A 13134-nucleotide genomic window follows, 5' to 3' on the forward strand; every position below is an offset into this window, starting at 1 on the left:
ATGTGCCAAGACCCCTGGAATCTCTTGCTACTCCTCGGCAGAGATTGGTGAGGAGCAATACTTTAGCAGCATCTATGAATTGTGTCAACCTCACTTTACCTGTTTCCCTCCTACAAGCTGACTCACCTCTATTTTATCCTATGCCAGGCACCAGTTATTCCCAGGGTTACCTCCTTTTCTTCACCAGCTCTGCTCTTGTGCCTTAACAGCATGCAGATCCCCCCACCCCCGGAGACAAAAGCAGAGCACCCAGGAGAGCTAGATAAGAAAAGAAGCTGGCAACCCTCCCCCCCTTTGTTCCTATTCCCTGTCCATCTAAAGTAGATTATAAATATTATAGGCAAAGAACCCCAGTACCACCAGTAATAGCACAGAGGTAGGGAACATGGATAGCTGTTTTGGACCACAACTTACATCAGCCCTGGCCAGCAGGACCAATGGTCAGGGGAGATGGGAGAGAGAATCCAAAATTTCTGGAGGGCACCACACTGACTATCCACCTTGAGGCTTTTTAAAAACTGCTTTGATATTTTTTATTTATTTACAATCAGAAGCATATTTTTTAAAGGAAATCTGCATCCTTTTAGTGCAAAAAATATGGAATCTTAGGACATGAATTGAAGGCAAGTGATGCAGAAACTCTGATGGAGCTAATATATAATGGTGTGTGTGTTCATTATGCTTCGTCTTTTAATGTGCAGTTGCCTAATTTGCATGAACTGAAACATGAGTATCCTTCAAAATATGCACTTGTCCAGATTTTGTGATGCACTTCTCCAAACCCAAAGAATGTATTTAAAAATGTGCGTGTTAGGGGAGTGTCCATAAACACATATATAAATAACAAATAAATGCACTTATATGGGGAAATTGCTTGCAAAAATGTGTATATTAGGGGAAATTAAATTTAAAATGTGTATATTATTGCACAATAAAATGTTGGTTTTTGTGATTACAAAAGTGATCCAAAGGGGCAAAGTGAAATTATGAAAAAATGAGAAGCAGAGAGAATCCAAATTGACAGATCCACACATCCTTTGAATGTAACCCTGATTTCCATCACTGTGTAGAATATAAATCAAATGATTTCACATGCAGCTCCACAAACTAAATATGTGCGAGTGTTCTCTTGTTCTCAGGAGGACAAGAGTTCCGCAATGCATGTTATTTGCCGAAGGCAAATGGCTGTAATCATGCTTGTTTATATAATGAAGCTTGTGACCTTGAGCAGAGTAGACACTAGTGAGACTTTTTGCCATCTTCTGATCAAGGTAAGAGATTCAATCTACAGGGGGTCAGCAAAATTCCCCGAAACCTGCTGTTAATGACTGGGGAAATAAAAAGCACATTTTGATTGCCAGTGGAAACCTCAGTGGTTTTCAAAGTGCAAATCTGCCTCAGAACATCAGTGGAAACTGGAAGCGGACATTTCGGCATACAATATTGTGTCACGGTTTTTGAAGTTCAAAGTAGTTTGAGAAAGCATCTGTTTCCATGGAACACACTACTTTTTAAAACTCACTCTTGCTTCTAATAAAATTGGTTTTGTAAATTTTTGAAATAATTCATAAACCTGCAAAACATGTTTACCAGAGATGAAAGTATGATGCAGTGACCTCTCTTTTAACTGCCTTCAGTTTTGGGGGTGGGGAGCGAGATTATCCCCACATGAAGATCACCACTTGTACTCAGTGAATGAATGAATGAATGAATGAGACTTTATTTGCATCAGCCATTGCAGCCATTGCAACAAAAGAACATTGCAGTATATACAGAACAAAATAAAAAGTTGATTATATAAAACACAGTTTAGAGTCCTGAATCAGCAGTCAAATAGTGAACCTTATTCTGAATGCTTGTACTCAGTACATTTGAGGGTCTCTGACCTTTTTCCCTAGCAGAGACTCAAGGCAGATAAAAATACGAACAGCTAAAAACACTCATTCAAAAACAATTAAACATAGATAGAATTAAAACAATATCTACACACACACACACACACACACACACACACACACACACACACCTATCAAAACCATAAAAATAATTACAATAAAAACCGTACGGCACTAGCCGTTTTGTTAAAAGCAGTCAGTTTCTGGTGAAAGGACGGGAGCCAGTCTAGCTTCTCTAGGGAGGGACCTCCAAAGTCTGGGAGCAGCCACCACTGAGAAGGCTCTGTACTACTTCCCTTTCAAACATGCCGGTGTGCCTATGAGGCTGGCAGGACTGAGAGAAGATCTTCCTCTCCTGAGGATCTCAGAACCCAGACAGGTTCGTATGAGTGAATAGGGTCTTTCAGATAAGCCATACATTATCTCCCCTTTTCAATTTTCAACACAAAAGTTAAAAACTCAAAAACAAATTTTATTTAGAGATGAATAAATGTGATTCATGGTGTTACATTTCATATTTCAGTCCCTGGGTTGCTTGCTCTCTTTATTATTCATCATCACCTTGGTAGTAGCTTTTTGTTACTTCATTCAGGTTAATTAATCATCAGTTCATCATAATGTGTGACAGATTGAGATGCTTGCTAAATGTGGCAACTCTTACCATCTATTAAGTAACTGTTCCAAGCAACTGTGCAATAGAGCAAGCATCAAGAAAGAGCGGTTAAACCAGAACATATTTATTAACTGCATAAAATATGCATTTTAAAATGACGTCAACCCTGCCCGTAGATCTGCCTCTACAAAGTTCATTAAACTGATGGGATTTTTTTGCACAGGATTGCAGGCATTTCAAGAAATATATGATGATGATTCAGTTCTTTGTTCTACACTATGTGCAACCCGACATCACAGCAGGAAGACCTTTTCATTCCTCTTCTGTGTCCAGGGTGGCTGTCTACCAGCTCCATCTAATATGCTGGCTGAGACCCTACCTGCCTGCACGCCATCCCACCAGAGTTGTACATGCTCTGGTTATTTCCCACTTGGACTACTACAATGTACTCTGCTTGGGGCTACCTTTGAAGGTGGCTCAGAAACTTAAACTAATCCAGAATAAAGCAGCTAGACTGGTGACTGGGAGTGGCCGCCGGGACCATATAACACTGGTCCTAAATTATCTTCACCGGCTCCCAGTACATTTCCAAACACAAGTCAGAGTGTTGGTGCTGACTTTTAAAACACTAATCGGCCTTGGCCCTGGATACCTGAAGGAGTGTCTCCACCCCCACCGTTCAGCTTGGACACTGAGGTCCTCCTCCGAGGGTCTTCTGGCGGTTCCCTCACTGTGAGAAGTGACGTTACAGGCAACCAGGTAGAGGGCCTTCTCAGTAGCGGTGCCTTCCTTGTAGAACACCCTCCCCAGTGGCGTCGCAAGGGAGTGGCGGGGGCGGCGGTGTGCCCCAGGTGCCATGTCTAGGAGGGTGACAAGAACGCACCCCACAGGGTGCTCGCCCCGCCACCCCAGTTGCTTCACCGTGAGCAGCCATTGCGCCGCTACAGCCACACGTGGAGGATCCTCCATTTGCGGCTGCAGCCACAAGCAGAGGATCCCACCACTGTCTGTATGGCTCTCGGGCGGCAAACCGCTACATACAACGCATGCGTGGTGTTGCATGTGTGCGCTGTGCATAGCAATGCCACATATGCACTGTACATAGTGGTTTGCCACCGGCGCGACTGGAGTGTTGTACGGACAGTGGTGGGATCCCTCCACCACCAGCAGGAGCCGCTTATGGCCAGGCGGGGGCCCCTCCCAGTCTCCCTCCCTCCCCGGCTCACCATAAGCTGCTCCTGCTTTGCCACTTTACAGCAAGCCAGGGAGGGGCGGACGGGACCCACAGCTCCCCCTCCTTCCCTCCCTGGCTCGCCGTAAAGCGGCAAAGCAGGAGCCACTTATGGTGAGCCAGGGCCCCCCCTCCCAACCTCCCTCCCTCCCCAGCTTGCTGTAAGTGGCTCCCACTTTGCCGCTGTACAGCAAGCTGGAGAGGGAGGGAGGGGGACAGACGGGAGCCGTGGCTCCCAAGAGGATGAGCTGCGCAGATTTGCCAGCGCCCCCGCAAAGCAGCATAGCGCCCCCCTTCCCCCAATGGCTCGGGGTACTTGGGAGTCGCAGAGGCGTAGGAAGGGGGTGGACCTCCCCAGGTGTCATCACTCAGGGGGTGACATTTGGCGCCCGCCCATGACTCCCAAGCCTACCCCGAGCTGTCAATGTGTGGAGGGGGGGTGACAAAAAAAAAATCTTCACTGGGTACCACCTGAGCTTGCTACGCCTCTGACCCTCCCTTCAGATGTCAAGGAGATAATGAACTACATAACTTTTAGAAAACATCTGAAGGGAGCCCTGTATTGGGAAGTTTTTAATGTCTGACATTTTATTATGTTTTTATATGTGTTGGAAGCTGCCCAGAGTGGCTGGGGTAACCCATCCAGATGGATGGGGTATAAATAATAAAACTGCTGTTGTTGCTGTACCCTCCCCCTCCCTCACCACTGCAAAGATGAGGATTTTTCTGACACTAGGTCAACACCTCCAACCTAGGAATAAGAGAACTGAGGGGGGACATGAATGATAGCCCTCTTCAGATACCGTATGGGTTGCCATTTAGATGTGGACAAAGCCTTGCTCTCTGCTGCCCTAAAGGGCAGAGCATTTAGTGTAAGGTTACCAGACATCCCCATTTCCTGGGGACATTCCCTGAATTTACAAATCAGTTCCCATACAAAATCCGTTGAAGTTGAAAAGTGTCCTGGATTTATTGAAAAAAATCTGGTAACCTTAATTTAGTGGATTTGAGTTACAGGATGGTAGATATTGGCTGAACATCAGGAGAGGAGAACATCTTGCCTGTCATGTAGAATGAGTCATACCATTGGTCCATCTAGCTCAGTATTGTCACACGCAACATATGGAGACAGTGGCTCTGAGGATGGAAGAGCTATTTATCCAGAAAAGTAACAGTACAGACTCAGAAACAGACACCATCATCAAGAGTCAGAAGGTCAGGAGTTCAGGAGCAGGACAGGAAGTTCAGAAGTGACACAGATGTCCCAACAAGTTTCCCAGCCCCTCCCACTGAGCTTCTAAAGATTAAGTATAGGGCACTCACTCGCCTTGTGAGAACATCAGGACTGCAACCATGTGCCCTTTCAGGGCAGGTGGATCTGTTCCCATCCGTGAAGGCAATGATTCTAAGTGACAGGACCGCATCCTCCTGCTCAGGCTCCTGCTGAGCCATTGCCACCTCCTGTCAGGGAAGGACTTTGGTAATATGGTGCCCTGAATAAAAATAAAATTTGGCACCTCCTCCTAAATATTTATTCCATTCTGCTCCCCTCAGCACAGCACCCTGTGCAGGGAAACTGCCCCCACCACCATGAACCCAGCGTTGTTCCTGCTCAACCTTTCCTCTCCCTTAGCTGATCCACAGGAAGGTCAGAGGGGAGAGCCTTGAGGCAAAACAGAAAATGCCACCTCCTCCACCTTTGCCACCACCACCTGAGGGGGCCCAGGAAAGTCCTGGTGTGCTGAAGGTTGTTGTGGTGGGGAGAAAATGGAGGCTGGAAAGGAGCAGGCTGGGGGGGTGCAGAGGAGGAGCATAACAAGCATAGGAGACAAGGAGCGGCATGCTCAGGGGGGGCAGATCTGCCACCCCCCCCAGCTGTTCTCACCAAGCCTCACAGACTGGCTGGCACAGGGATGGCTGAACAGGGATTTGAACCCAAATCTCTTGGGTCAAAGCATAGGTGTCAACTCCCTGGGGCCCTGAGTGCCTGAGCACCCACAAAATTCCCCATGAAGGAGTCGGGCACCCACAAATTTCAGGGCCAGGGCCATGCATGCTGCATGGCACCCACAGTTGCAGGGCCAAGCTGGCATTAAAGGGAAGGTGCCATAACTTAATGAACAGCTCATGCCCCCAGGCAGGAAGAAGATGGTGCAAACATCTCAGGCAACAGCCCAGAACCATCTTCATGATAAAGCCTGTATGTGATTTATGTTCTATGGCTGATCTTGTTGGTAAAATTCTGCTGGACCTGTACCACTTCTTAATTCAGGTAGGAAAAATCTCATGTTTGAATGCTCCAGCACATGAAAAGAACCTCAACGAAAGTAGAAAGTAGAAAACTAGTAAAACTGTGTTTCTATTATTTTCAAAACAGCATTCACAAGCAATCCCTCCCAGCAGCATTCTGAAGTGTTAGAGACTCAGGAGGACATCTTCTCAAGAAATCAATCAGCTGTAATTAGCTGTTGATATTGGATGTTCCTCCCAGCCCATAAGTCCTGTGCAGGTATAGTCTTTGGCAAAACCACCTGTCTGCTTCTCCTGGTTTTGGATTTAAGGACACAACACACGAGTAGTCAGCCTTGATACTGAGAGAGTACTATAGTGCACCACCAGAAGCATCAACAGTGTTCTAGAGGAAGGTTAGTGTGCCCTTGCAATCAGTGAAGCATTTAGTATATGCAAAACTGACATGCACAATTCTGTTTTAGTACTGTTTGCTTTGAGCAGCATTTCAAAGGGGGTGGGGCAGAGAATTTACCTTGGTGGAAAAATTAAGGTCATCTCGGGCTGTGCTGTTCTTGGTAAATTTCTCTCTTCAGCCAAAGGCCCAGATATCATCAGGCTTGGGTTTTATAGTCTCGTGGCTACATAAACCCCCCTCCAGTTTTGCAGGACGTTTGCTTAAGATGACTTGGCACAAAAAGATAGAACTATGCTGTGAATCTGAGTATTTTAAGAATAAGAAACAGCCTGATGTGGGCACAGCATAGACACGGCATGGGAGTGTCAGATTGGCTTTGCCACAGCAGCCACAGCTCACCAGACTCCCACTGCTTTGCCCCTCCTCGCTCCATATGTGGCAGCGCCATGTTCTTAGAAGACCAAAGGGGAATACAAGTCTGATCCTTGGTCTGTTTCTCTCATTATTGTCCACTCTGCTCTGACTGGCAGTAGCTCTCCTGACATCCAGGGTTTCCCAACTCCACCAAGAGATGCCAGAGATTAAGGCTGGAACATTTTGCATGCCAAGCACGTGCTCTCCTGCTGAGCCACAGCCCTTCCCCGAAGGCAAGGACCTTCCCTATAGTGCCATGGTGCTTTTCTATTACAAGATGATGCAATTTAAAAATGACAGATTTTGGAAAAGCCCAAAGAACTTGGGAAGTGGCTCTACTTCATTCAGTCCATTCCCCCCTAATTATGGCAGCAACTCTGTGACAATAATAACCCAACTGCACATGCACCAGCCTTTTCTAGCTATGTGGAATGACAAGCAGTGGTGCAGGCTGAATAACTCTTTGGGGCTGGACTGCAGGGACTAGAAGCAATGAAATGTTTTTGTGTTCCCCTCAGTGAGAGAAACTTGGAAATGCACTACTGGAATCATGATCAAGGATAGTATTTTCACAGTACTCTTTCTCTAATATCAACAGGGCCTGCACACAATAACAGCCATATTTACCAAATCATAGAAATGCATAACCTTTTTTAATATTCTTTCTTGTATTTACCTCATAGTGTTTAAGACAGCTTCTTGTTTAGTGGCAGACTTGACCACTGGCAAATCATCACTCCCGAACAGTAATACTATAGCTTTGTGCTACTACCAGAACTGTCACTATGCTCCCTTTTATCCTGCTTGGCTAATGAGTACTACAATTGAGCAGGTATTTGTCAATGCTCATAAATATAATATAATAGTTTTTTATTTTTTAAAAAACTGTCTGGAGAATGAATTTGGCATGAATCCAGCTTATACTAAAGCTACAATCCAATTTAGCTGTATGTTCAGATGGGAAAGAGAAGGGCACACCATAAAATGTGTTGCAGATGTTTTTTCAGAAGCCCAGAGGTGGGAAACTTTTTTCAATGAGCCACTTCATGCACAACCTTCTGGGGGCAACATGCTGTGCAGTGGTTAGAGCCAAAGGCAAAACAGGCAGTGCAATGGATGTGACTCTTACCTCTGTACAGTAGGCTACATCTAAGTCATGCACAAGTCAAATGTTTCTGTGCGCACACAGACATCTCTCCATCTAGGCAAGCAAGCAAACAAGGGGCATTCTCACAGATCAGGAAGAGCCCATTGCTGCCAGGCAAAAGCACTCAAGAGGGAGAAGGCAAGTAAAAGGGCAGCAAGGACCAAAGGAAGGAGATGAACCCACTCCAGGAGGGGAGCCCACTGAGGACATCTGGCCCAATAAACTCCCCAGTACCACCCAACCCCCCCCCATGGAATCAGCATTGTTTATTCTGTGTGTGGGTGTGTGGGTGTGGGTGGGTGGGTGTACGCTCATTTCAAGTAGCACACATTCAGTGGCCACTTTTCAGTGGAGTGCTACCCAGTGCTTTTTTTCTGGGGGGACACAGAGGTATGCATACTCCCAAACATTTTGTGAATCTTTGTACTTTTGTCCATTTACTGTATTTATTTTTCCCAAATTGAACTATGAAATGGTGATTTTCTTGAGTCAAAATGAGTACCTAAACATTTTTTTTAAAGAAAAAAAGCACTGGGATTTGTGGAACAGCTCTAGTTCACACATTCCCTTGATGACTGCAATATAAAGTGATGAGTTGCTTGCATGTGCCGCTCACCCAACCTCACAGATGGAATATTCCTGTCATCTGCTGTCACCTTAAGTGCAATGCCTGGCAAAAGAATCAGCTTGAGACCCACCTTATAGCAATCAAATGCAGAGTAATCAACCATCTCTTTTCATTGCAACCTTAGGCATATTTACTTGGAAGTAAGTCCTGCTCTCTTGGAGTTGTTGGCTAGTAAATGTGTTTAGGATTGGAGCCTCTCAGTTTTGGACTTACTTAGAGGTGGCTCTGCAGTTGCAAAGGGAAGGACCATAACTCAGTAGCACGGGCAGGACACACGTTTTGCATGTAGAATGTCCCAGGTTCAATCCCCAGCATTTCAAGGTAAATCTTGGAAATAGTCCTGTGTGAAACCACTGATACTCAGTGCAGACTATTGGTTATGGTGGGAGGAACACGTGGCCTGCTGGACTCCACCCCCTATAGTCCCTGACCGTTGGCCATGGTGGTTGGGGCTGATGGGAGCTGAAGTCCAACAGCACCTCGAGGTAGACAATACAATAGTTCCTTAAGCAGTTCTTCCTCAGCGCTGTGCAGCATCAAACCATAAAGCATCTATTTCTCTGGGTACAGATAATCTAAACACCCAATCAATTTTTTTAAAAAAACTACTACTACAACTGCTACTACTACTACTTACATCCAGATGCCAGGCTGCAGAAAGCTCCTGCCAGGAGAAGACATGCCCAGGTTTTCATGGTCCCAGTGGCAGAGATGGTGATGAGGGTGAAGTTTCAAGGAGGCACAGGGAAGAGAATCAACCAACTGAAGCTGTCTTTCATCGCAGGATGGTTCTATATATAAAGCTATGGGTGGTTCATGCAAAGCAAATGAGGAGGAGCTTTGAGGGTTGGAGAGAGATAGCATGGCATCACACAGGGTGGGAAGAGGTGCATGTGAGTGTCAGCCAGCGATGCTCCTGACATAGGTATGAGTCTGTGCGTCACCTTGTGTGATATCAATCAAATTAACACAGCCATCAGGCAGGAAATTCCTGTTTGTACCTTCTGTGGCAATATGTATTCAGCTCTACAACAGAGGTGTTTCAAGATATGGTTACTAGCAGTGGGTTTATTTTGGGGAACTTTATAAGCCTAGATCCCCAACTGTTGCTTTAGCACAGTGATTCTGAAACTGTAGCAATTAAGAAGTGGAGAGATGCTCCAGAAAGCCCTTGGTTAAAATCTGATTGTTCAGCCTCAAATTCTGAAAGTGGCCTTCGACAAATTATCTTCAGCATCACCCACAATCTGCAATATGGGGAAGAGAATAATAGCGATCTACCTTACAGGATTGTTGTAAGGACACAAATGTCAAATAAAATGTCAGCTCTACATCCTTCTGATGCAGATAGGGATGGGGTGAAATTAGAAGTAACTCACATTTAAAGGCAAACTTACTTAAGTTGCAATTTTTGAACATTTTTTGAACTTTGCAACTGTACAAGCAAATATTAAAAATTTCTGTGCCAGATATTGCAGAGGAATGTTAATCTGAAAAGTGTGTGTTGAGAATTTACAGATGCTTTCATTTTTTTCCAGCTCTAACTGGAGGAGCATAGATAGATAAATGTTGTTGTTGGCAATCTGTCTTGAGAAACAATGGAGTGCACCTTCAGGGGTGAAGTCAAACTGTTGTGTTAGAAACCACCTTCTTGGCCATTGGACCCAATATTCATCTCACCAGCTCAATCTGCCAGCGCTTGTCTTCGCATGTAGGGGAAGTCCCTAACTCACTGAGGGGTTTGAAACCCATCAGCCCCCCTCACCTGATTTAGCTGACCAGTAAAAACTGTTCCTTGGGTATGCCCACTGTCGTATGCTGACAGCTTCTAGGACCCATGTGAGTGGTGCTGAGTACAGAGTGGGGACCAAAGGTGGACAAACTACCCCAGAAGAAGCTTGGCATGTCCCCCACCACAGGTACTATCCCTCCCCTAACATCCCGTGTGTGCGTGTACTGATCCCTCAGATTTGAACCAAACCAAAAAAACTGCACCAGCTAGCCAAGTTAAAGAAAATTGTGTGCTGAGAATTTACAATTGCCTGACTGTGTGCTTCTGCACATTTCCTAAAAGCTGCTCTCTGCATTTATGTCCTGTCTGTACTTAATTGTCATAATATAATCAACAAATTAGAAGCCAGGGACAAACACAAAAGAGAATGCCTGCTCTTATGACTGGGCAAAACCAAAGTTGCTCCTCAAATACAAATTCACATAAATGCGGGTGTGGACTGCTCTGGTCCAATTCAAAAGAGGGGTGGAATGGATTTACAGCTAAATAATGCTCACCTGTAGACAAGCCTGTTTCCAGCAAAAAAAAAAAAGTTGACAGGCAGTGAGTGAAGACATCCTGGAGAGACAGCTGTGGAGTCCCCTGGTTATTTTAGTTTGCAACTAATGTTAATGGTCTGGACTGTGCCGTCTTCTCAATCAAGTTAGCGATTAGCAATTTAATTTGGTTATCATTGTGATTTGTAAGTCTGAACCGTTCAAGAAGCTATGAGGACAGTCCTCATCTTTGCACAGGACAATCAGAAAATCCAAATGTAAGCATAAAAGGGGATATGCATATATGTTCCACACATATCTGTGAAGATCCAGTTAAAATGCCACACCCTTCACAATCCAACATGAAAAGAGTTACAATGGCAAAATGTCAGCCACTGGAAAAAGCACATGGTATCTCCCTTTGTCTAGATTAAAATTGCAAGCTTCTCAAGGACAGGAAATGTCTTTTGTTTGTGCACTGATGGAACTATTTAATTAGAAGCCGTCATCACTGATGAAAGGGCAGGGAAAAGGTCATAGAATGAAGACATAACAAGGGAACACACAGTAAAACCATCTGGTGCAGGAGATCCTGGCTTTTCCCCTGCTTCACAACTGGAATTGTGGATGTATGCACCAAATAACAAATGATTGCTAATGCAGCTTTCAATGTATCCCTTTGCCAATGCTTCAGGTAGGTGCTAATCTTTTATGCTATTTCTTAAAGTGCAGATTTATCCATTTCTCCTCTAACTGGGCATTAACTTTGTTTGCCTTTTTTTCCTTAATTGACACTTTCCCGAAAAGTGCAAACTGCTCTGGGAATTGTTATTTGGTGACAAGTACCATACAGCATATAGGGACGCTGGTGGTGCTGTGGGTTAAACCACAGAGCCTAGGATTTGCCGATCAGAAGGTCAGCGGTTCGAATCCCTGCGACGGGGTGAGCTCCCATTGCTCGGTCCCAGCTCCTGCCAATCTAGCAGTTCGAAAGCACGTCAAAGTGCAAGTAGATAAATAGGTACCGCTCCGGCAGGAAGGTAAACGGCATTTCCGTGCATTGCTCTGGTTCACCAGAAGTGGCTAAGTCATTCTGGCCACATGACCCAGAAGCTATACGCCGGCTCCCTTGGCCAGTAAAGTGAGATGAGCACCGCAACCCCAGAGTCGGCCACGACTGGACCTAATGGCCAGGGGTCCCTTTACCTTTACCTTTACCTTTACCTTTACCATACAGCACAGCATCCTCAAAATTTGGCAAATATCAGAAACAGAGCGAATTATGGTACCTGTTGAGCCCGTGACTGAAGTTTCCTGGACCAAAGTTTCATCACATTCACTTTCTAACAAATGTTATCAAACCCACACCATCTACTGGGATAATAATGCATTACTCTAGGCTAGGAGTATCATTTGCATCACTGGTTGATTGTGCTGTACAACTGTACAACTCTGCGCCAAAACTATGCTCCTTACAAATGTTTAAGTAGATTTGATTCAATATGCCTCCTCATATAAACCCTAGGCAGCTTACAAGCTCGTTTCTTTTTGCTGTTAAGGCAAAAACTCCTATAGAGAATCCTCCTTGATACAGGATGGTTTGAACCTACGGTGTCTTAGGGACTTATGATGCCAACATCACATTATGACGTCAACAGTGAGGTCATCAGCAGTTTCCTAGCAACAGGTAAAAGCTAACAATCAGTCGCCAGGGACAGGCTGCCACTGGCGAGGCGGAAAATGAAACGCCGCCCCAGAAGAAGTGAGATGCGAAGCAACTGCAAGGGAACAAAAGCACTGTCCAAAGTTTTCAGAGGTGCAGATGGGGCAGACAGGAGGGAGGTCCCGAAGTCACTCTTTGTGTTCCAGAGTGAGACACACTCCCACCTGCGCCATGCCGAGAAAGCAGGGGTCCGAGCGCTTTCCCCTTCCAAGGGAAACACCCCCCCCCCCCGTTCTTTAGTAAAGGATCAGAACAAATAGCAATCTTTTGGAGTGCTATAGAGCAGCTTTCCAGCAGAGGCATGGGAACAGCTTGCCAAGAAGTGTGGATAAGCCCTGGGAAATGTTTCCCAGGATTGGGCGTTTTGTCAGGAAGTAGCTGCGAAGAATGATAAGAAATGCTTGGCAGTGACTCTCTCCTCTCTTGAAAGGAGGGTTGGCTACACTTTGAGAGCTGAAACTATAGTGGTACCTCGGGTTACAGACGTTTCAGGTTACAGACGCTTCAAGTTACAGACTCTGCTAACCCAGAAATAGTACCTTGGGTTAAGAACTTTGCTTCAGGATGA

General features: G+C 45.4%; 1 protein-coding gene across 1 annotated transcript in view; it reads right to left on the reverse strand.

The window, feature by feature from the left end:
* The window catches only part of ENDOU (endonuclease, poly(U) specific), a 31520-nt gene extending 19080 nt beyond the window's left edge, over positions 1–12440 (reverse strand). The window contains exons 1-2 of the mRNA XM_083599804.1: positions 12378–12440; positions 9213–9378 (exon numbers count right to left, since the gene is read on the reverse strand). Of these exons, the coding sequence (XP_083455930.1) occupies positions 9213–9270 (58 nt within the window). The 5' untranslated portion in view covers positions 9271–9378; positions 12378–12440. The remainder of the gene's footprint in view (positions 1–9212; positions 9379–12377) is intronic.
* Between the last annotated feature and the right edge of the window lie 694 nt (positions 12441–13134).

The sequence above is a fragment of the Podarcis filfolensis genome (genome assembly GCF_964270895.1).
Source record: "Podarcis filfolensis genome assembly, chromosome: 2".
Lineage (NCBI taxonomy): Eukaryota > Metazoa > Chordata > Lepidosauria > Squamata > Lacertidae > Podarcis > Podarcis filfolensis.